The sequence below is a fragment of the Panthera pardus genome, unplaced genomic scaffold (genome assembly GCF_024362965.1).
Source record: "Panthera pardus isolate Hobbes unplaced genomic scaffold, ASM2436296v1 HiC_scaffold_22, whole genome shotgun sequence".
In the NCBI taxonomy this organism is placed as follows: Eukaryota; Metazoa; Chordata; class Mammalia; order Carnivora; family Felidae; genus Panthera; species Panthera pardus.
In genome coordinates, this window is record NW_026526788.1 from 6,168,387 (window position 1) to 6,191,311 (window position 22,925).

General features: G+C 39.5%; 1 protein-coding gene across 3 annotated transcripts in view; it reads left to right on the forward strand.

The window, feature by feature from the left end:
• The window catches only part of TBCE (tubulin folding cofactor E), a 91,987-nt gene that overhangs the window by 18,626 nt on the left and 50,436 nt on the right, over positions 1–22,925 (forward strand). For all 3 annotated transcript variants that reach the window (XM_019418951.2, XM_053910205.1, XM_053910206.1), the window contains exon 2: positions 2,983–3,116. In XM_019418951.2, coding sequence (XP_019274496.1) covers positions 3,017–3,116 — 100 coding nt within the window. In that variant the 5' untranslated portion in view covers positions 2,983–3,016. The remainder of the gene's footprint in view (positions 1–2,982; positions 3,117–22,925) is intronic.

A 22,925-nucleotide genomic window follows, 5' to 3' on the forward strand; every position in this document is an offset into this window, starting at 1 on the left:
TATAGAGGTTATATCTCATGGTGATTTTGATTTGCATTTCCTGGGTGATTAGTGATGTTGAGCATCCTTTCAGTGTGTCTGTTGGCCATGTGTATGTCTTCTTTAGAAAAAATATTTCTTCAGGTCCTCCGCTCATTTTAATTGGATTATTTGTAGTTTCGGTGTTGAATTGTATAAATTCTTTATGCATTTTGGATATTAATTCCTTATCCGATACATCATTTGCAAATATCTGCTCCTATTCAGTAGGTTGCCTTTTTGTTTTGTTGATTGTTTCCTTCATTGTACAAAAGCTCTTTATCTTGAGGTAGTGCCAGTCGTTTATTTTTGCATTTGTTTCCCATGCATCAGGAAACATATCTAGAAAAATGTTGCTAAGGCTGATGTCCAAGAAATTATTGCCTATGTTTTCTCCTAGGAGTTTGTGGTTTTAGGATTCATGTTTAGGTCTTTAATCTATTTTAAGTTTACTTTTGTGTATGGTGTAAGAAAGTGATCCAGGTTTGTTCTCTTGCATATAGCTCTCCATTTTTCGCAGCACTGTTTATTGAAGAGACTGTCTTTTTCCATTGGGTAGTCTTGCCTCTTTTGTCATAAATTAATTGACCATACTGGTGCGGGTTTATTTCTGGGCTCTCCATTTTGTTCTATTTATTTGTCTAAATTTTGTGCCAGTACCATACTGTCTTGATTACTACAGCTTTGTATATAACTTGAAATCCAGGATTGTGATGCCTCTGGCTTTGTTCTTTCTCAAGATTGGTTTGGCTGTTTGGGGTCTTTTGTGGTTCCATACAGATTTTAGCATGAATTGTTCTAGTTCTGTGGAAACTACGATTGGTATTTTGATAAGGATTTCATTGAGTCTTAAACAGTTTTTCTTTATTTTTATTTGTTTATTTTTTTAACATTTATTTATTTTTGAGACAGAGAGAGACAGAGCATGAACGGGGGAGGCTCAGAGAGGGAGACACAGAATCCGAAACAGGCTCCAGGCTCTGAGCTGTCAGCACAGAGCCTGACGCGGGGCTCGAACTCACGGACCGCAAGATCATGACCTGAGCCGAAGTCGGACGTTTAACCGACTGAGCCACCCAGGCGCCCCAAACAGTTTTTCTTTAATATCAAATCTAGTCAGTGTTCAAATTTTCAATATTCTCACAAGTTTTTACTTTAAAGTTACTTACACTTTTTTAAAAAATTAGGGTCCAAACGAAGTCCATATGTTGCAATTGGTTGTCTTCAGTGTTTTTAAATCTGTTTGTTCTCCCTCCATGTCTTTCTTTTTCTTCTTGTGTTCTCCTTGTGTTAAAGAAACTAACTTGGTTGACGGTAGGGTTCCCTGGATTTTGGATTGACAGTGTCTTTTCACATGTTCCTCAGTCTTCTGCTTTCCTGTGAAGTAGGAGGTAGATCTAGTTACCATTCCTGGATAGGAGATACTTTTCACTCTGTCTCCCTTTAGCGCCTTCTCTTTAGTTTCATGGTTCTGTCTTTTTATTCGAGTTTAATGTTGTTGTTGTTTTTTTAATGTTTATTCATTTTTTGAGAGTGAGAGACAGAATGTGAGGGGGGAGGGACAGAGAGAGAGGGAGACACAGAATCTGAAGCAGGCTCCAGGCTCTGAACTGTTAGCACAGAGCCCGATGTGGGACTTGAAGCCACAAACCATGAGATCATGACGTGAGCCAAAGTTGGGCTCTTAACCGACTGAGCCCCCCAGGCGTCCCGAGTTTCCTGGTTTTTTGTTTGTTTTGTTTTAGTAAGCTCTGTGTCCAACGTGGGGCTTGAACTCACGACCCCGAGATCAAGTACTACATGCTCCACCAACTGAGCCAGGCAGGTGCCCCTAGAGTTTAATTTTTATTTATTGTTCCTTGTACGTGTTGCTTCCTATATCTACGGATTTGTGTTTTTCTCCCATCCTCAAGAGATAACAATGCCCATATTGCCTGTTTTCTTGTCCTGTTCTCTATCACTTTTCTCCTCCTTTTTTGTTTTTTTATTTATTTATTTAATTTATTTTTTATTTTAGAGAGGAGTCGGAGCAGAGTGAGAGGGAGAAAGATAATCTCAGGCAGGCTCCGTGCGCAGGATGGAGCTCTACCCGGGGCTGATCTCACGACTATGAGATCACGACCTGAGCCGAAATCAAAAGTCTGACACTTAACTGACTGAGCCACCCAGGTGCCCCTGTCCCCCTCTCTTCTATTCTCCTTTCCTTCCTATCCCCTTCAGTAGATGACAGAGTAGACAAGTTATGTGATGTGAGCTAACGGGAGTTGAGCAACATTTAAAAAACATATTATTGGGGAGCCTCGGTGGCTCAGTTGTTGAGTGTCTGACTCTGTTTCAGCTCATGATCATGATGATGATCTCACAGTTTGTGGGTTCAAGCCCCACATCAGGCTCTGTGCTGATGGCATGGAATCTGCTTGGGATTTTCTCTCTCCCTCTCTCAGCCCCTCCCTTGCTCGTGTGTGCGCTCTCTTCTCTCTCTCTCTCTCTCTCTCTCAAAATAAACATTATTATCAAAATATAGTTAGAAAGTAAAGTAAAATGAAACTATGAGAATATGCCACATAAACCTATAGGTCCTTCTCTTCACCAAAATATGAAGACTAAATTGCAGGAGTGTTGACCTCAAGAATATCTCACTAAAGTGAAGGGGCGCCTGGGTGGCTCGGTGGGTTAAGCGTCTGACTTTGGCTCAGGTCAGGATCTCGCAGGTCACAAGTTTGGGTGATGTGTTGAGCTCTGTGCCGACAGCTCAGAGCCTGGAACCTGCTTTAGATTCTGTGTCTCCCTCTCTGCCCCTCCCCCACTCGTGTGTGTGTGTGTGTGTGTGTGTGTGTGTGTGTGTGTGTGTGTGTCTATCTCAAAAAATAAACATTAAAGAAAAGGAATATCTCAATACATGGAAAAGAACAAATTTTTAAGGAGTTTATTAAGATCTTATCAATTTTGTAATTTTCTTCCTAGATCTCCTCATATTTTGGATTCTGGCTATATTATCATGAATGACACGTTGACCTTAGATGTCATTGGTCGACGAGTTGAAGTTAATGGAGAACATGCAACAGTGCGTTTTTCTGGTGTCGTCCCTCCCGTGGCAGGTAAATTATAAGTGTGTGTGTGTGTGTGTGTGTGTGTGTGTGTATTTATTTATTCTGGATTGTTTCTTTGTAGGCTTCTCTGTAGTGCTCCTCCCCCACCCCCCATAGTGCTTTGTAACAACAAGAAACAATTTGTAGATGCTTCTTATATTCTTATATACAATTGTTTTGTTCAGTTAACAATATCCTGTGGTATCTATGGTTTTATTTCATTTTACATTTATCTAATTATTTAGTGTTACTATTTTATATTAATTGAATGTTAAAATATCTTCTGAGTAAACTTAAAACAACTCATAATCTTGAATTTTCATACCCTACCCTCAAAAACTAAGAATTTTTTGGAAATTTCTTTTGTCATCAATCCACGTGTGTATGTATTTGAAGTAGCTTAAATCGATATAAATACAATTTGTGATGTCTTCTTTCATTTATTATTTGGAATATATTTATGTTTCTATAGTATTTTGCTTACATTTTTTGTTAAGATATAATTGACATATAACATTATATTAGTTTCAGGTATGCAAAACAATGATTTGATATCTGTATATATTGCAAAATGATCACCAAGTTAAGTCTAGTTAACATTCATCATCATACATACTTACAGAGTCTTTTTGGTGTGGTAACTTTTTTTCCTTTTAAATAATATCATTCTTGTATTTTTTTTTTTACTTTTTATTAACAATTCTTTTTAATGTTTATTCATTTTTGAGAGGGAGGGAGGAGGAGCAAAGAGAGAGGGAGACACAGAATCCGAAGCAGGTTCCAGGCTTTGAGCTGTCAGCACAGAGCCCGATGTGGGGCTCGAACTCATGAACTGTGAGATCATGACCTGAGCCGAAGTTGGACGCTTAACTGACTGAGCCACCCAGGCACCCCTCATTCTCTTATTTTTAAATTTATTTATTATTATTATTATTTTTTTAAATTTTAATTCCAGTATAGTTAGCATACATTGTTGTGTTGGTTTCAAGTGTACAATGTAGTGATTTAGCAATTCTTTACATTTTTCCTGTGTTCATCAAGATAAGTGCACTCTTAGTCCCCTTTCACCCATTCACCCCCCACCCCCACCTCCACTCTGATAACCATCAGATTGTTCTCTATAGTTAAGAGTTGGTTTCTTGGTTTGTCTCTTTTTTTTCCCCCTTTGATTCTTTTCTTTTGTTTCTTAAATTCCACACATGAGTGAAATGATTTCTCTGACTTATTTTGCTTAGTATTATATTCTCTAGCTCCATCTGTGTTGTTGCCAATGGCAAGATTTCATTCCTTTTTTATTTTTGCCTTTTATATATGCCACATCTTTATCCATTCGTCAATCGGTGGACACATTGGCTGTTTCCATAATTTGACTATTATAAATAATGCTGCAGTAAATATAGGGGTGCATATGTCTTTTTGAATTAGTGTTTTCATATTCTTTGGATAAATACGTAGTCGTGCGATTACTGGATCAGGTGGTAATTTTATTTTTAATATTTTGAGGAACCCCCATACTGTTTTCTACAATGGCTGCACTGGTTTGCATTCTTACCAGGAGTGCACGAGGGTTCCTTTTTCTTCACATCCTTACCAACACTTTTTGTTTCTTGTGTTTTGGATTTTAGACATTGTGACAGGTGTCAGGTAATATTGTAATTTTGATTTGCATTTCCCTGATGATGAGTAATATTGAGCATCTTTTCATGTGTCTATTTACTGTTGGTATATCTTCTTTGGAGAAAAGTCTATTCATGTCTTCTGCCCATTTTTAATTGAATTATTTGTTTTTTTGTGTATGTTGAGTTTTGTAAGTTCTTTATATATTTTAGATACTAACCCTTTATCGGGTATGTCATTTGCAAATATCTTCTTCCATTCCTTAGGTTGCCTTTTAGTTTGATTGATTGTTTCCTTTGCTGTGCAGTTTTTTTTTTTTCAAAATTATTTTTTTAAGTAATTTCTAGCCCCCAATGTGGGGCTGGAACTTAAAACCCCTAAGATCAAGAGTTGCATACTCCACTGACTGAGCCAGCCAGGTGCCCCTGTGATGTCGTCTAAACAAAAGTTTCACCTGACCCTGTGGGCAATTCTGAAGATAGATGGGGGCCCTTCAGAGATTTTCCTAGTTGAGATGAGGGGCTGGGCATTTACATCTGTGATGATCCATCACTGGATCCTGGTATGTGGAAGGGTGTATGTGCTTGTGCAAGGCACTTTTTTTTTTTTTGGTTCTAAAAGTGGGACCATAGTTGAGGGCTAATTGCTAGAAGCTAGTATTCCCAGCAGCTGATGAGAATAAGGCTCTGTTTGTAAAGGCAGCTCGGAGTAGTGCATCCCAAATCTAATAATACAGATGGAAGCTATTTCATGGTAATTTAGTGAATATGAAGTAGTACATATTTTCATTTATTAAATTGCCCGTGAGTTTGATACTTCCTTCGTGTATTATCAGGCAATTTTTTACCTGAAATTATAATTGTGCAAAGAGGGAGCTATTCTTTATTTACTCTATTAATTATCTGATTGTATGAGGGCATTCTCTATTATTTTACCTCAAAGATGCTACTTTGGGATTTTATGTATGCATTTATTTATTTATTTATTTATTAACAAATTTGTGGGGGGAGGCACCTGGGTGGCTCAGTTGGTTAAGCATCTGACTTTGGCTCAGGTCATGATCTCACGGCTCGTGGGTTCCGAGCTCTGCATCGGGCTCTGTGCTGAAAGCTCTGAGCCTGGAGCCTGCTTTGGATTCTGTGTCTCCCTCTCTCTGCCCCTGCCCTACTGAACTTGGTCTCTCTCTCTCTCAAAAATAAATAAACATTAAAAAAATAAAAATAATTTTTTTTTAATAATAAGACAGAGAGAACGCAAATGGGGGCAGGGCAGAGAGACGGAGGGAGACAGTGAATCCCAGACTCTGCACTGTCAGCACAGAGCCGACATAAGGCTCGAACTCATGAGACCCGTGAGATCATGACCTGAGTCGGGTCGGAAGCAAGAGTCAGACACTTATCCAACTGAGCCACCCAGGTGCCCCTAAGATTTCTTTTAGAAGTCATCAGGTGGAATTGGTACAAAGATAGGAGAAATCGAATGCAGATTTAGTAATCACTCCTGGTGTTACTTCAGTATGTGTTATAACTAAACGAGTTAAGATGTTTAAGCACTTGGATCAGTTACTGGTGCATAGTGTTAACTATTGTTGTAGATAAACATTTTAAAAATTTACTTAAAAAAGAAATGGAGCGGTTCTAATGTTTTGCAAATGGCTTGGGGATGGACATGTAATTTCCTGAGATGGCATCATATGCAAGTTTTAAAACACGTTTATTTTACGTAAAGATGATATGCTGTGGTGGGCAGAATAATGCTCCCTCCCCTCAAACAAGGATATCTCAGGACCTGGGAGCATTATTCAGTTTCGTGGCAAGGGAGAATTGGGGTAGCAGGTGGAATTAAGGTTGCTAATCAGCTGACTTTAAGATAGGGAGATTGTCACGTGGGCTCAGTGTAATCCCAAGGATCCTTGGAAGTAGAAGTGGAAGAAGAAAGCAGTGCCGGCACTTGTCGTGATGTGAGAAAGTTCCAGCTGGCCATTGTGGGTTTTGAAGATGGAAGGGAGGAAGGAAGCTTAAGAACGAGTGCAGCCTCTAGAAGCTGGAAAAGGCAAGGTAGCAGCTTTTCCTCTAGAGCCTCCAGCGGGGAACACAGCTTTGCAGCACCTTGACTTTAGTGCAGTGAGACTCTCATCAAGCTTCTGACCTCCAAAACTGTAAGATAATAACTTTGTGTAGTTGTATAGTAGCAGTAGGAAACTGATATAGCCTCGCTTATTGTGTGAGGTATTTTATTTAAAAAAGTTTTCTTTTCAATGTTTATATATTTTTTGAGAGACAAAGTGTGAGTTGGGTAGGGGGAGAGGGACACAGAACCCGAAGCAGGCTCCAGACTCTGAGCCGTCAGCACAGAGCCCAACACGGGGCTCGAACTCACAAGAGGTGAGATCACGACCTGAGCCGAAGTCGGATGCTTCACCGACTGAGCCACCCAGGTGCCCCTGTGTGAGGTATTTTAAAAGTGTCCCTAGTGGGGCGCCTGGGTGGCTCAGTCGGTGAAGCGCCCGACTTCGGCTCAGGTCGTGATCTCGCGGTCCGTGAGTTCGAGCCCCACATCGGGCTCTGTGCTGACAGCTCAGAACCTGGAGCTTGCCTCTGATTCTGTGTCTCCCTCTCTCTCTGACCCTTCCCCCATTCATGCTCTGTCTCTGTCTCAAAAATTAAACGTTAAAAATTTTTTTTAATAAAAAAAAGCGTCCCTAGTGATGATAGTTAAACACTAATGTTAGAACCGCGTTTGAAGAGTCTGATTAAAATGGTTTCATGAAATAACGGGAGTGAGGAAGCACTTTTTCTAAATTAATTCATATCATGTGATTTAAAGTGATAATGTAACTGATTTAATTAATGAAATACTGTAAGTAGACCTTTGATTAATATACATCTGTGTGCTTAAAAATTATTACTGGATATTCTCATATCCATATACTTGGAGTTGCTTACATCAATCCTGATGTACACTGTATTTTTATTTCCTCCTGGGCAATTGTCTTCATGGTTCTTTGCCCTTAGTTATTGTTTTATAATATGTTTTATCGTAACTGAAATCTGGCATTACTGCCTACCTATATGCAGTGACTAAATTAAATAGCCCTACAGTATTTTGGGTTCGATTTATCCCAAAGTAACAATGTTAACTTTAAACAAAAAAGCAGAAATATATTTCTTCTAAGTTCTTATGGAGGCGTTTTGTATTCGTCAGTTTATTGATCCTAAGTAGGGATTGAAATGCATTGCCACCTACTGAAACAGAAATCCGAATTCATCAAGGAACAGCGGCTCACAGCTGAGTTAGAAAAGTTAGAAGTCAGCTTTTGGGCTTTTTAGTATTTTTCTCTACTCCTCACATCTTTTTACCAAAACGTGCATACCAATTTCTGGTCCCCCAGATTCCAGCTTCTGGCCTGAACTCTCCAAGGGGCTGATTCTACCCTGCACATCTCTGTAGCTCATTGGAAGAGTTCTAGCAGACTTTTTTTTTCCTTGCATTTTAGAGGACTTGTAATTTTCCATGATGAACAAGGGAGATTTTTGTTTACATCTTAGATGGTGTTGTTATTAAAATACTATATAACAAGATTTTCTTATAGTGTCCTTGGGTAAATAGTGCTAATTAATCTTCTGGGTCATTATTGAAACCTTGTTGCTACTTTTTAAAAAATATTAATTAAAATACATGAACCTGTTAACACCTAGTGCATAAAGGCTCATGATGAAAAGCAGTGTCCAGCTGTAGGTGTTTTTTTTCACTGTTGTAGGTGTTTTCTTAAACAAGCCTATTTGATTGAGGTCACGTGTACCTCTTCAGTTATGTTTTCTTCTAAGATTATCTTTGATAGTTGTTACCCTTCCATTTTACTTGTCTTTTCTTTCTGGCACTCTTGTTGGTTGGATATGGGATTTCCTAGATTGATCCTCTGTTCCTTTTATTCTTCCTTGCAGTTTATTTGTTGAAAATACTGTGTTTGTCTTCTAAAATTTCCCATGTTCTGGGTTCTTCTGATTACATCCACATGATATCATTAACATGTTTTTCTGTCTTTGTTGCCTATAAATTGGTAGTTATATAGGCTTTATTAAATTCAGGTTTGGTATCTCTCTCTCTCTATTTTTTTTACAAATACTCTGTAAGTGTTGTGTACTTCAGTCAGGCACATAATGTCTGCTTGTATCTCTTTTTGTGATGTTATTTCTTTTTTCTTTTTTTTTTAACATTTATTTATTTTTGAGACAATGTGAGAGCCAAAGTGCAAGCAGTGGAGGGGCAGACAGAGGGAGGCACAGAATCCTAAGTGGGCTCCAGGCTCTGAGCTATCAACCCAGAGCCCGACATGGGGCTCGACCCCACGAACCATGAGATCATGACCTGAGCTGAAGTCGGACGCTTAACTGACAGAGCCACTCAGGCGCCCTGTTATTTCTTTCTTTTTTTTTTTTTTTTAATTTTTTATTAAATTAAAACATTTTTTTCAACGTCTGTTCATTTTTGAGAGACAGACACAGAGCATGAGTGCGGGAGGGGCAGAGAGAGAGGGAGACACAGAATCTGAAGCAGGCTCCAGGCTCTGAGCTGTCAGCACAGAGTCCAATACAGGGCTTGAACCCACAAACCATGAGATCATGACCTGAGCCAAAGTTGGATGCTCAACCAACTGAGCCACCCAGGTGCTTCTGTGATGTTATTTCATGATGACCGTTGTTTATAGTGGTCATTTGGGGATTGTCAAAAGGTGAAGTTCTAATAATTTTCTTTATCATTCCTTTGATCAATGAAATAGCTGGGCAACTTATATTGTGGAGAATGTCCCTGTGTCAATTACTTGCTTTACAAAGTAATTGGATGATTGAAAGGCAGGATAAATGTTTGATTTTTTTCCTCTTATTTATTAGTCTTCATAATGAATTGATTCACTTAGAAGACCTATGAAAGATTTTAAAAATCTTTATAAAATCATGGGTTTAAACATATTTGATATGTTTTAGTCCACATCCTTATTGATGCTCGAAGTGTCCCATATTTGGCCCTAAGGAACCCCTTCAAATTGACTCCTGAGTACTTTTGATGTGACCCAGTGGTTTCTGATAGCTTCCTTCCTGATATGATAAGGAAGCTATCAGATGTGCAGGGTGTTCGTCTTACATATTTTTGGTCCCACGTCACAATCAGCCATTTCTCCAAGGGCCTGATTTTTTTTTTTTTTTTTTAAGTAGGAAATAACATTTGTAGGCCACAATCTGAGTTACTGCAGTGCTCATTGCTATTGGGTCGGTCGTCGTTTCTAGGCCATTTTTAGTTGACAGAGCTGCTACGTTGAGTTAATTCCTAAAAGTAGAATAGATTTAAGGAGGATATGTGTATTTTTTATTACTTTTTATAAAAGTTTCAAACATCCCGCAGAGAATAGTATAAGGAACACCTGTATATACTTGTGATGTCAATTTAACATTGCTGATATTTTGCCTTATTTACTTCATTTCTTTTCATTTTTTGCTTAAGCACTTTATTTATTTTTTTTTTATGGTTTTTTTTTTGGTTTTTTTGTTTTTTTACTTTTGAGAGAGCGCTTGTGCATGCGTGTGAGCAGGGGAGGGGCAGAGAAAGGGAGACACAGAATCCAAAGCGGGCTCTAGGCTCTGAGCTGTCAGCACAGAGCCTGACGCGGGGCTCGAACCCACGTACCATGAGATCATGACCTGAGTCAAAGTCAGACGCTTAACCGACTAAGCCACACGGGAGCCCCGTTTTTTGTTTTTTGCTTTTTTATATCCATGTTACATACAGTACAATAATGATTTCAGGAGTAGAATCCAGTGATTCATCCCCTAGATAGAACACCTAGTGCTCATCCCAACAAGTGTCTTCCTTAATGCCCCTTGCCCATTTAGCCTATCCTCCCTCCCACAACTCTTCCAGCAACCCTCAGTTCTTATTTAAGAGTCTCTTATGTTTTGTCTCCCTGTTTTTATATTATTTTTGCTTCCCTTCCCTTATGTTCATCTGTTTTGTATCTTAAATTCCACGAGTGAAGTCATATGATATTTGTTTTTCTCTGATTGGCCAATTTCATGTAGCATAATACACACTCTAGTTCCATCCACATAGTTGCAAATGGCGAGATTTCGTTCTTTTGATTGCCGAGTAATATTCCGTTGCGTATATATATATCCACATTTTCTGTATCCATTCAGCTGTCAATGGACATTTGGGCTCTTTCCATACTTGGACTATAGATAGGCGTATGTGTGTTTAAATGTGGTGATGACAGGATATGTTTTCATGTTCTGGGAGTTGATGGAAGAAATGGCTAAAGTATTTGACATAACTGTTGTCTAGAAGAACATTCAAACATTACGTTAAAACCAATTTGTGGTCTCAGACACGTAATAGTATTCAGATGAAAAATTGTCAATAGTGTAATTAAAATAGGTAATGCATTTAATTATTTCAGGGTGCTTTTTATAGCTTATTTATTACTGGGGTGTAGCCCTGCTTAAAATTATAAGCAGGGCTTATAATTTTATTATAGGAGTAATAGGCATTCAGTAATTTATAACTTCAAGTATTTTAGGCCCCTGGTCATCTTTTCCATATTTATAGATACAAACAATTTGGTGCTCAGTCATATACTTGGTTGAGGCTTTGGACAGCTGTGGGGTTGCTTCCTGAGAGAGAATTCTTGCTCCTGAAAGTTAGTGGTATTTCTGTAGCCCACAATTATACTGAAGTGGATGGCCCTCTACTTTAGAGGGTTGTTAGAAGGATTCAGTGAATTAATATATATATATAAAACATTTAGAACCATGCCTGACAGGAAGTAAGAACTTTTTCAATGTTAAAGATTAGTGTTTTTGCTGTTATTGTTGTGATTTAGAAAGAAAAAGTATTCCTTTCCCAGAACACTTCATTTCCATGTATAGGAAAATCATCATAGAATATTGATTTTTGTTAGAGGACTCATTGTCCTCTGTCAGGAAACTGATGTAATGAATATAAAAACCTGTAATTTATGTATGGCCCTTAGAGCCAGAAAGTATGGTCTTTAATACATTAAACCATTATGCTTATCAACCATGTGCCTTGTATTTGGATTGGCAATATATAATACCTTCTCCTCAGTTTAAGTGACTTCAGTTTGGAGTTGCTGTCCTTTCACTGTAATTAGAAACCTAGCTGAGATCACCTCTGTTGAGAAAGGGAAGTCTAATGCAGTGTGCCTGGGGAACTTGTTGAAAATACAAATTCTCAGATTCTGCTTTCAGAGATTCTAATTAAGTAGGTTGGAGTTAGGGCTTAGGACTCTTTTTTTTTTTTTTTTTTTTTTTTTTTTTTTTTTTTTTAGAGAGAGAGATAGGGGGCACAAATGAGCGAGGGGCAGAGAAAAAGAGAGAGAATCCCGGGGGAGAAGGGGTGCGGGTAGAGAGACAGAGAAGCGGAGCTTACTGGGAGCAGGGCTCGAGCCCACCAGCCGTGAGATCATGCCCTGAGCCAAAGTCAGATGCTTAAAGACTGAGCCACCTAGGTGCCCAGGACTCATTTTTAACATGCTCCCTATGGGGCGCCTGGGTGGCGCAGTCGGTTAAGCGTCCAACTTCAGCCAGGTCACGATCTCGCGGTCCGTGAGTTCGAGCCCCGCGTCGGGCTCTGGGCTGATGGCTCGGAGCCTGGAGCCTGTTTCCGATTCTGTGTCTCCCTCTCTCTCTGCCCCTCCCCCCTTCATGCTCTGTCTCTCTCTGTCCCAAAAATAAATAAAAAACGTTGAAAAAAAAAAAAAATTAACATGCTCCCTAGATGATTCTGATGCCACACTTTGGAATGGTTCTGTTTTTATTCCTTAGGATGCACTAATATACAGGTGGAAAATGAGATCCTCAGAAAGCGAAATAAACCTGTATGCTTTTCTGTAACTGCCTTTACAAAACTAAGCTTTCTATCCTGAAACTTGAATTAAGAAATAACCACTTGTGCAACACCAGTGAAAATGTTATAAAGCTGTTACCAAGTGGGGTGTGACCGTCATTATCTTATTTGATGCTCCTTATACAAGTACCGCTGTGACAATTTACAGTTAGCTTAGGGACAGGGAAAAATGGTTTTCTTCTAATGAATGGATGTTTCTACTACCGGTCAAGAGAACTGCACCTTTTTCTTGCTGCAAGGAAGCTCAGAGCAATGTTTTGTACTACATGGCTATCTTCGATGATTCTCTGCTTTTTAAATGTTTATTCCCTACTTCCCCTGCCCTTCTTGGTTAGTGGCTTTTGATCTTCCAGTATCTAGTTTTCTTTTCCCTGATTCTTAAAAATTAATTAATTTTTAAAATTTACATCCAAGTTAGTTAGCATATAGTGCAACAATGATTTCAGAAGTAGATTCCAGTGAATCATCCCCTATGTATAACACCCAGTACTCATCCTAGTAAGTGTCTTTCTTTTTAAAAATTTTTAAGTTTGTTTATTTTTGACAAAGACAGAGTGCGAGCAGGAGGTGGGGAGGGGCAGAGAGAGAGGGAGACACAGAATTTGAAGCAGGCTCCAGGCTGTCAGCACAGAGCCTGATGCGGGGCTCAAACTCACGAACTGTGAGATCATGACCTGGGCCAAAGTCGGACACTTAACCGACTGAGCCACCCAGGCGCCACCCAACAAGTGTCTTTCTTAATGCCCCTTACCCATTTAGTCCATTCTCCCTCCTATCACCCCTCCAGCAACACTCATTTTTCTATATTTAAGAGGCTCTTATGTTTTGTCCCCCTCCCTGTTTTTATATTATTTTTGCTTCCATTCCCTTATGTTCATCTGTTTTGTATCTTAAATCACACATGAGTGAAGTCCTATGATATTTGTTTTTCTCTAATTTTCACTTAGCATGATGCCCTCTAGTTCCATTCATGTAGTTGCAAATGGCAGGATTTCATTCTTTTTGATTGTCTAGTAATACTACTTTGTGTGTGTGTGTGTGTACACACACACACACACACACACACACATCCATTCATTTGTCTATGAACATTTGGTCTCTTTCTATACTTTGGCTATTGTCAATAGTGCTGCTATACACATTGGGGTGCATATTTCTTTCTTTCTTTTTTTTTTTTTTTTTAACGTTTATTTATTTTTGAGACAGAGCGAGAGACAGCATGAACGGGGGAGGGGCAGAGAGAGAGGGAGACACAGAATCGGAAGCAAGATCCAGGCTCTGAGCCATCAGCCCAGAGCCCGACGCAGGGCTCAAACTCACGGACCGCAAGATCGTGACCTGAGCTGAAGTCGGACGCTTAACCGACTGAGCCACCCAGGCGCCCCTGGGGTGCATATTTCAAAGCAGCACACCTGTATCCCTTGGATAAATACCTAGTTGTGCAATTGCTGGGTCATAGGGTAGCTCTATTTTTAATTTTTTGAGGAACCTCCATACTGTTTTCCAGAATGGCTGCCTCGTTTGCATTCCCACCAGGACTACAAAAGAGATCCTGTTTCTCTGCATCCTTGCCAACATCTGTTGTTGCCTGAGTTGTTGATTTTAGCCATTCTGACAGGTGTGAGGTGGTATCGCGTTGTTGTTTTGGTTTGTATTTCCCTGATGATGAGTGATGTTGAGCATTTTTCCATGTGTCTGTTAGCCATCTGGATGTCTTCTTTGGAGAATTGTCTATTCATGTCTTTTGCCCATTTCTTCACTGGATTGTTTTTTGGGTGTTGAGTTCTTTTTTTTTTTTTTATTTAAAAAAAATTTTTTTTTAACGTTTATTTATTTTTGAGACAGAGAGAGACAGAGCATGAACGGGGGAGGGTCAGAGAGAGGGAGACACAGAATCCGAAACAGGCTCCAGGCTCCGAGCTGTCAGCACAGAGCCCTACGCGGGCTCGAACTCACAGACTGCAAGATCATGACCTGAGCTGAAGTTGGCCGCCTAACCGACTGAGCCACCCAGGCGCCTCTAGGTGTTGAGTTCTTTATAGGTTTTGGATACTAACCCTTTATCTGATATGTCATTTGCAAATATCTTCTTCCATTCCATTGGTTGCCTTTTAGTTTTGCTGATTGTTTCCTTCACTGTGCAGAAGCTTTTTATTTTGATGAGGTCCCTCTAGTTCATTTTTACTTTTGTTGCCCTTGCCTCCAGAAACGTGTTGAGTAAGAAGGTGCTGTGGCCAAGATCAAAAGGGGTTTTGCCTGCTTTCTCTTCTAGGATTTTGATGGCTTCCTGTCTTATATTTAGGTCTTTCATCCATTTTGAGTTCATTTTTGTGTATAATGTAAGAAAGTGGTCCAGGTTCATCTTCTGCCTGTTGCTGACCAGTTTTCCCAGCACCATTTGCTAAAGAGACTGCCTTTGTTCCATTGGTTATTCTTTCTTGCTTTGTCAAAGATTAGTTGGCCTTATGTTTGTGGGTCCATTTCTGGGTTCTCTATTCTGTTCCATTGATCTGAGTGTCTGTTTTTGTGCCAGCACCATACTGTCGTGATGATTACAGCTTTGTAATACATCTTAAAGTCTGGGATTGTGATGCCTCCAGCTTTGGATTTCTTTTTCAGGATTGCTTTGGCTATTCGGGGTCTTTTCTGGTTCCATACAAATTTTAGGATTGTTTTTTCTAGTTCTGTGAAGAATGCTGGTGTTATTTTGATAGGGATTGCATTGAATATGAAGATTGCTTTGGGTAGTATCAACATTTTAACAATATTCTTCCAATCCAGGATCATGGAATATTTTTCCTGTTTTTGTGTGTGTGTCTTCTTCAATTTTTTTCATAAGCTTTCTATAGTTTTCAGTGTATAGATTTTTCACATCTCTGGTTAGGTGTATTCCTAGATATTTTATGGTTTTTGACACAATTGTAAATGGGATTGATTCCTTGATTTCTCTTTCTGTTGCTTCATTATTGGTGTATAAGAATGCAACCGATTTCTGTGCATTGATTTTATATCCTGGGACTTTGCTGAATTCATGGAACAGTTCTAGCAGTTTTTTTGCTGGAATCTTTTGGGTTTTCCATATAGAGTATCATGTCATCTGCGAAGAGTGAAAGTTTGACCTACTCTTGGCCGATTTGGATGCCTTTTATTCCTTTGTGTTGCCTGATTGCTGAGGCTAAGACTTCAATACTATGTTGAATAACAGTGGCGAGAGTGGACATCCATGCAGTGTTCCTGACCTTAGGGAGAAAGCTCTGTTTTCCCCATTGAGGATGATATTAGTGGTGAGTCTTTCATATATGGCTTTTATGATCTTGAGATATGATCCTTCTATCCCTACTTTATTGAGGGTTTTTATCAAGAAAGGATGCTGTATTTTGTCAAATGCTTTCTCTGAATCTATTGAGAGGGTCATGTGGTTCTTGTCCTTTCTTTTATTAACGTGATGTGTCGCATTGATTGTTTTATGGATATTGAATCAGCCCTGTATCCCAGGTATAAATCCCACTTGGTTGTGGTGAATAATTCTTTTAATGTATTGTTGGATCTGGTTGGCTAGTAGTATCTTGTTGAGGATTTTTGCATCCATGTTCATCAGAGAAATTGGTCTATAGTTCTCCTTTTTAGTGGGATCTCTGGTTTTGGAATCAAGGTAATTCTGGCCTTGTAGAATGAGTTTGGAAGTTTTCCCTCCATTTCTATTTTTTGGAACAACTTGAAAAGAATAGGTGTTAACTCTTCTTTAAATGTTTGGTAGAATTCCCCTGGAAAGCCATCCAGCCCTGGACTCTTGTTTTTGGGGAGATTTTTTATTACTAATTCAATTTCTTTACTGGATATGGATCTGCCCAAATTTTCTATTTCTTCCTGTTTCAGTTTTGGTAGCTTATATGTTTCTAGGAATTTGTCCATTTCTTCCAGATTGCCCATTTTATTGGTGTATAATTGCTGATAATATTCTCTTATTATTGTTGGTATTTTTGTGTTGGTTGTGATCTCTCCTCTTTGATTCTTGGTTTTATTTATTTGGGTCCTTTTTCTTTTTGATCAAACTGGCTAGGGGTTTATCAGTTTTGTTAATTCTTTCAAAGAACTAGCTCCTGGTTTCATTGATCTGTTTTACTGTTGTTTTGGTTTCGATAGCAGTGATTGCTGCTCTAATCTTTGTTATTTCCTATCTTCTGCTGGTGTTGGGTTTTATTTGCTGTTCTTTTTCCAGCCCTTTAAGGTGTAAGGTTAGATTGTGTATTTGAGATCTTTCTTCCTTCTTTAGGAAGACCTGGATTGCTATATACTACCCTATTATGACCCAGAGGTTTTGGGCTGTGGTGTTATTGTTTTCATTGACTTCCATGTACTTTTTTTTTTTTTTTTTTTTTAATGTTTAATTTTGTGAGAGAACATGAGCAGGGGAGGGCAGGGAGAGAGAGAGACACAGAATCCGAAGCAGGCTTCAGGCAAGCTGTCCTCACACAGCCCATTGTGGGGCTTGAACCCATGAACTGTGAGATCATGACCTGAGCCGAAGTTGGACACTCAACCAACTGAGCCACCCCGGCGCCCCTACTTCCATGTACTTTTTAAATTTCCTCTTTAACTTTTTTCTTAGCCCATTCATTCTTTAGTAGGATGTTATTCAGTCTCCAAGTATTTGTTATCTTACCAAATTTTTTCTTGTGGCTTATTTCAAGTTTATAGCATTATGGTCTCAAAATATGCACATTACGAGCTCGATCTTTTTGTACTTGTTGAGGGCTGATTTGTGTCCCAGTATGTGATGTCTTCTGGAGAATATTCCATGTCCACTCAAGAAGAATGTGTATTCTGCTGCTTTAGGATGAAATGTTCTGAATATATCTGTTAAGTCCATCTGTCATTTAAAGCCATTGTTTCCTTGTTGATTTTATGTTTAGATGATCTCTCCATTGTTGGGAGGTCTTGAAGTCCCCTACTATTATGGTATTATCAACGAGTTTGTTTATGCTTGTGATTAATTGATTTGTATATTTGGGTGTCCTCATGTTTGGAGCATAAATGTTTATAAATTGTTAGATCTTCTTGGTGGAACACCCTTTAATTATGATATAATGACCTTCTTCATCTCTTGTTACAGTCTTTATTTTAAAATCTAGATTGTATGGGGCGCCTGGGTGGCTCAGTTGGTTGAGCATCTGACTTTGGCTCAGGTCATGATCTCACAGCTTGTGAGTTCGAGCCCCACGTTGGGCTCTGTGCTGACAGCTCAGAGCCTGGAGCCTGTTTCAGATTCTTTGTCTCCCTTTCTCTGACCCTCCCCTGTTCATGCTCTGTCTCTCTCTGTCTCAAAAATAAATAAACATTAAAAAATTTAAAATCTAGATTGTGTGTTATAAGTATGACTACTCTGGCTTTCTTTTGGCAACCATTAGCATGGTAGATGGTTCTCCATATCCTCCTTACTTTCAATCTGAAGGTGTCTTTAGGTCTAAAATGGGTCTCTTGTAAACAGCATATAGATGGATCTTGTTTTCTTATCGGTTATGTTACCCTATGTCTTTTGATTGGAGCGTTTAGTCTATTGATGTTTAGAGTGAGTACTGAAAGATATGAATTAATTGCCATTATGTTGCCTGTAGAGTTGGAGTTTCTGGTGGTATTCTCTGGTCCTTTCAAGTCTTTGTTGCTTTTGGTCTGTTTGTTATTTGTTTGTGGTCTTTTCTCACCATAGAGAGTCCCCCTTAAAATTTCTTGCAGGGCTGGTTTAGTGGTCACAAACTCCTTTAGTTTTTGTTTGAGAAACTTTTTATTTCTCCTCCTATTTTGAATGACAGCCTTGCTGGATAAAGAATTCTTGGCTGCATGTTTTTCTGGTTCAGCACATTGAATATATCCTGCCACTGCTTTCTGGCCTGCCAAGTTTCTGTGGATAGGTCTGCTGTGAACATGATCTGTCTTCCCTTTTAAGTAAAGGACTTTTTTCCCCTTGCTGCTTTCATGATTCTTCCTTGCCTGAGTATTTTGTGAATTTGAGTATGACATGCCTTGTTGATGGTCGGTTTTTGTTGGATCTAATGGGAGTCCCCTGTGCTTCCTGAATTTTGATGTCTGCGTCTTTCCCCAGGTTAGGAAATTTTTCCGCTATGATTTGCTCATGTAAACCTTCTACCCCTTTTTCTCTCTCTCCATCTTCTGGGACTCCTATGATTCAGATGTTATTCCTTTTTAATAAGTCACTGAATTCTCTAATTTTTATATCATGCTCTTTTGCCTTGGTCTCCCTCCTTTTTTCTGCTACATTATTCTCCGTAAATTTGTCCTCTATATCACTGATTGGCAGCTGCTCTGTTTCAACCATCCTTGCTTCTGTGGCATCCATTTGAGATTGCAGCTCAGTTATAGCATTTTTTATTTCATCCTGACTAGCTTTTATTTCTTTTATCACCGCAGAAAGTGATTCTAGTCTATTTTCAACCCCAGCCAGTATTATCATTGTGATTTTAAATTCTGGTTCAGACATCTTGCTTGTATCTGTTTTATCTGTTGATTAAGTCCCTGGCTGTCATTTCTTCCTGTTTTTTCTTTTGGGGTGGATTCCTTTGTTTCTTCATTTTGAAGAAAGAAAAGGAAAAAAGTAAAAAAATAAATAAAAATAAAAAAACTAAAAACACACAAAAAATCAAAGGATGCTAGATCCTAGCTGTGTTTTGGTCTGGTTGTTGAAAGAAGCTTGATAGATTAGACAAAAAAGGGAAAGAAAAGAAAAAAAAAGGAAAACATTTGAAAATTTGAAAAAAAGAATAAAATAAACTGAATGTAAAATAGAATTTTAAAAATTTACAAAAAAGTAAAAATTTAAGAATCATTTTTATAAAAACAAAAAATTAAAATTAAATTTTTTCTTTCTGTATTGAAGAATAAGAAAAGAAAAAATAATTGAACAGATGGACCAGCAAACAGAATGAAATACGATTGAAATTACATGCAGTTTCCCCTAGAAGTCAAAATATGAAGTACTTTATAGTCTGTAAACTAAGCAGGCGGAGAGACTGATGTTCTAAAGAGCGCGATTGGCGCAGTTGGCCAAGGCTTGGTGTAATGGCTCCATTCTCCACTAGATGGTGCTGCTTAATTTACTGGGGCGTATCGTTGTGGTGTGAGTAGGCGTGTATGTGCATGTGCCGCGAGGGGTGAAAATGGCGTCACCCAGCTAGCCAGGCTCTAGTATCAGAACTCTGTGCTCTCCATGACCGGCAATCAAGTGCCCCTCCATTGTCTCCAGCTTCCATCCTCTCCCTGCTTCTGCGTTGTCTGTGACCGAGCCGTCGGGCTGCCAGACAGCACCTCCCTCCTGAATTTTGTCTCAGATGGGGCTGTGTTTCCCATCCCCTCACTTTCTGAGGGACTGCGGCCTTGACTTGCTCAGACCCTCTGGGGAAGGGTCTCACGGAACAGTGGCTGGGTGCCCACCTGCCCCAGAAAAAGTTCGCACGATTGTGTAGCCTCAGTGTTTCAGAGATTATGGTAAATCACAACACACATCTGGTGCCAGGCTTCACCCCTGATGTCCTTGTTCCAACACCAGCGAATGTGGTTGATCTCTGGGGTCTATTGGGACCTTTGCCGGTGGGGAGGCCACACAGCTTGTACCAAATATCCTCCCTGCAGGGGAACCGCCTCTCCCCATGTGGTTGAAGGACCCCTCAAACCTCACGCTCTGCTCCTGTGGATTCGCCCTTCCCACCAGAGCACCACCAGGTATCAAGCTGCGGAGTTTCAGACTCTGCACTCCCTATTTATAGTCTTAATGGAATTTAAACACTCTTCTTTCTCCTTTCTCCCTTTTTTGTTCAGTCCCTTGCAGCTGTTTCCACTCTTCCTCTTTCTCTCTAGCTGCTTTCAGGGGTGGGGGGGTGCTTTTCCCATACTCTCCCCCTGTCTCTGTCCTCTCTCCAGAAGCAAAAACAGCTCCCTTCCTTCCACGGCTTCCCTCTCCCCCAGTTCACCTCTCCATGCCATGTACCTGCTAAGTTCTGTGGTTCAGGTTGTGCAGATTGTTGTGTTAATCCTCAGATCAGTTTTCTAGGTGTACAAGATGGTTTGGTATTGATCTGGCTGCATTTCAGGGACGAGAGACAAAAAAACTTCCATGCTGTTATGCCATCTTGGGCCCCTCCATTTTTTTTTTTTTTTTTCAATTGTAAGTGAACTGCATGTTTTTTAGATACTCTCAAGTTACAGATTACAAAAGCAAAACACTACTTCCCAGTGCATTGGCATATTCCTGGAGCAAGACTGCCTAGGGTGGTGCTAAAAACAACCTACTTCACAATTTCAAAGAACTTGAGGCATTTTAGACTAATCTTATAGTTGTATGAGTCCAGCTCCCAAAGTATTAAAACTGAGTTTGTTTCAGCTATAAGCCATTGTCAATAGTAGGAGGCCCTAAACACCTGCCCTCTCTGCAAGTAATTTTGTAAAGATTGACACTGAATAAATCAGATTAGCAGTATTGCTTAATGGAGCTGGAAGATTCTCTGTATTTCTCATTATCACCCAAAGTCCATTATTTACATTAGAGCTCACTCTGGGTGTTGTACATTTTATGTGTTTTGACAAATGCACAATGGCCTGCATCCACCATTATAATATCACATAGAGTAGTTTCACTGGCTCAAAATTCCCTGTGCTCTGCCTATTCATCTCTTCCTCCTCCCTAAACACTGATAATTTTTCCTGTCTCCATAGTTTTGCCTTTTCTGGAAAGTCCTATAGTTGGAATGGTACAGTATGAAGCCTTTTCAGATTGCCTTTTTTTTTTTTTTCCACTTAGTAACATGCATTTAAATTTCCTCCATGTCTTTTCATGGCTTGATAGCTCATTTCTTTTTAATGCTAAATAACACTGCATTGTCTGGAGATAGCACAGTTTGTCCATGCTTCCAAGTTATGGCAATTATGAGCAAAGCTGCTGTAAATATCTGGGCGTTAACTTTTGTGTGGGTAGAACTCGTTTGGGTAAATACTAAGCAATATGATTGCTGGTTCATTGGAGTCATTATTTTTAATTCTTGTGATTTTAGTGAAGGCTCTGATTGCAGTTGGTTTTTCATGTGTCTTGATGTCCAGGAAGAGAATGAACTGCTCATGCTGGCCAGAATATTTGGTTTGTGTAACAGTTTTGTTTATGATTGTAAACTAATAAACCTATATTCTAGCATCTGCTTCAGTCTTTTGCACATTTGAATTTGGTAGACTGAAGCTAATAGGGCCTTCTCACCCATGGCATGTAGAAGGCAGAAGCCTGGATCTTACAGTGTTGGGACTGACTGATGCCGTGGTCCTGCCCAGCTGCCACTTCTGTCCGTTTTCCCATCTGTACTGATTTTCTGTACTTGCTAGTCTGTCGTTAATGGACTGGATAATAACTTGGCAAACAGTAGGTATGCTTCACCAGACTTACAGCTGATCACAGTTGCATGAGGGCCTTGCGTTTTCCACCTGTGTTAGCTTGAGAAGTGACTTGTTCCTGCAAGGAACAGGGTGGAAGAATGGCCTTGTGTGGTGCATCCTTCCTAGTGATGTCCACCAACTCCATTCATTCTGACAACTTTTATGATGAATAACATTTGTTGTATATATTTCTTCCGTGAAGGGCTTTGTTTGACAAAAAGTGGGTTAAGACACAAAAGAAGTGTGTCTGGCCCTTTTTTGCTGTGTTATTTTGGCAAGTGTGACCTAATAAGAAAAATATATTTGGTCTCTGCCTCTGGTTTCTGACATAAAACTCCTCCCCCAAACCCATGTAATTTCCTGTGTGGTAGGGGATGCTAGGAGCATCTTTTGTTAAACTTAAAAATAAAAACTGCCTGTTATTTTACCAGCAAAAGATGGGCTTATTTAGGAATAAAATAAGCCCCCTGCCTGGCTGGCTCAGTTGGTATGGCATGCAACTCTTGGTCTGAAGGTTGTGAGTTCGAGCCCCATGTTGGCTATAGCGATCACTTTAAACAAAAACATGTCTGTTTAAAAAAGGAAAAAGATGGGCTTATTTAGGAATAAAAGAGAACTGTAGTCCAGAACAAATAAGCTGTGGCAAAATCCATGGGCAAGTCCAAGGGAATAAAGGAGAGGCATGCTTTTTTTAAGGAGGAAAGGAGTAAGTCGGGAAGTCTGTTATAAACTAAGTCCACTGGGGGTACCTGGGTGGCTCAGTTGGTTCAGCATCTGACTTCAGCTCAGGTCATAATCTCAGTTTGTGAGTTCAAGCCCCACGTCGGGCTCTGTGCTGACAGCTCGAAGCCT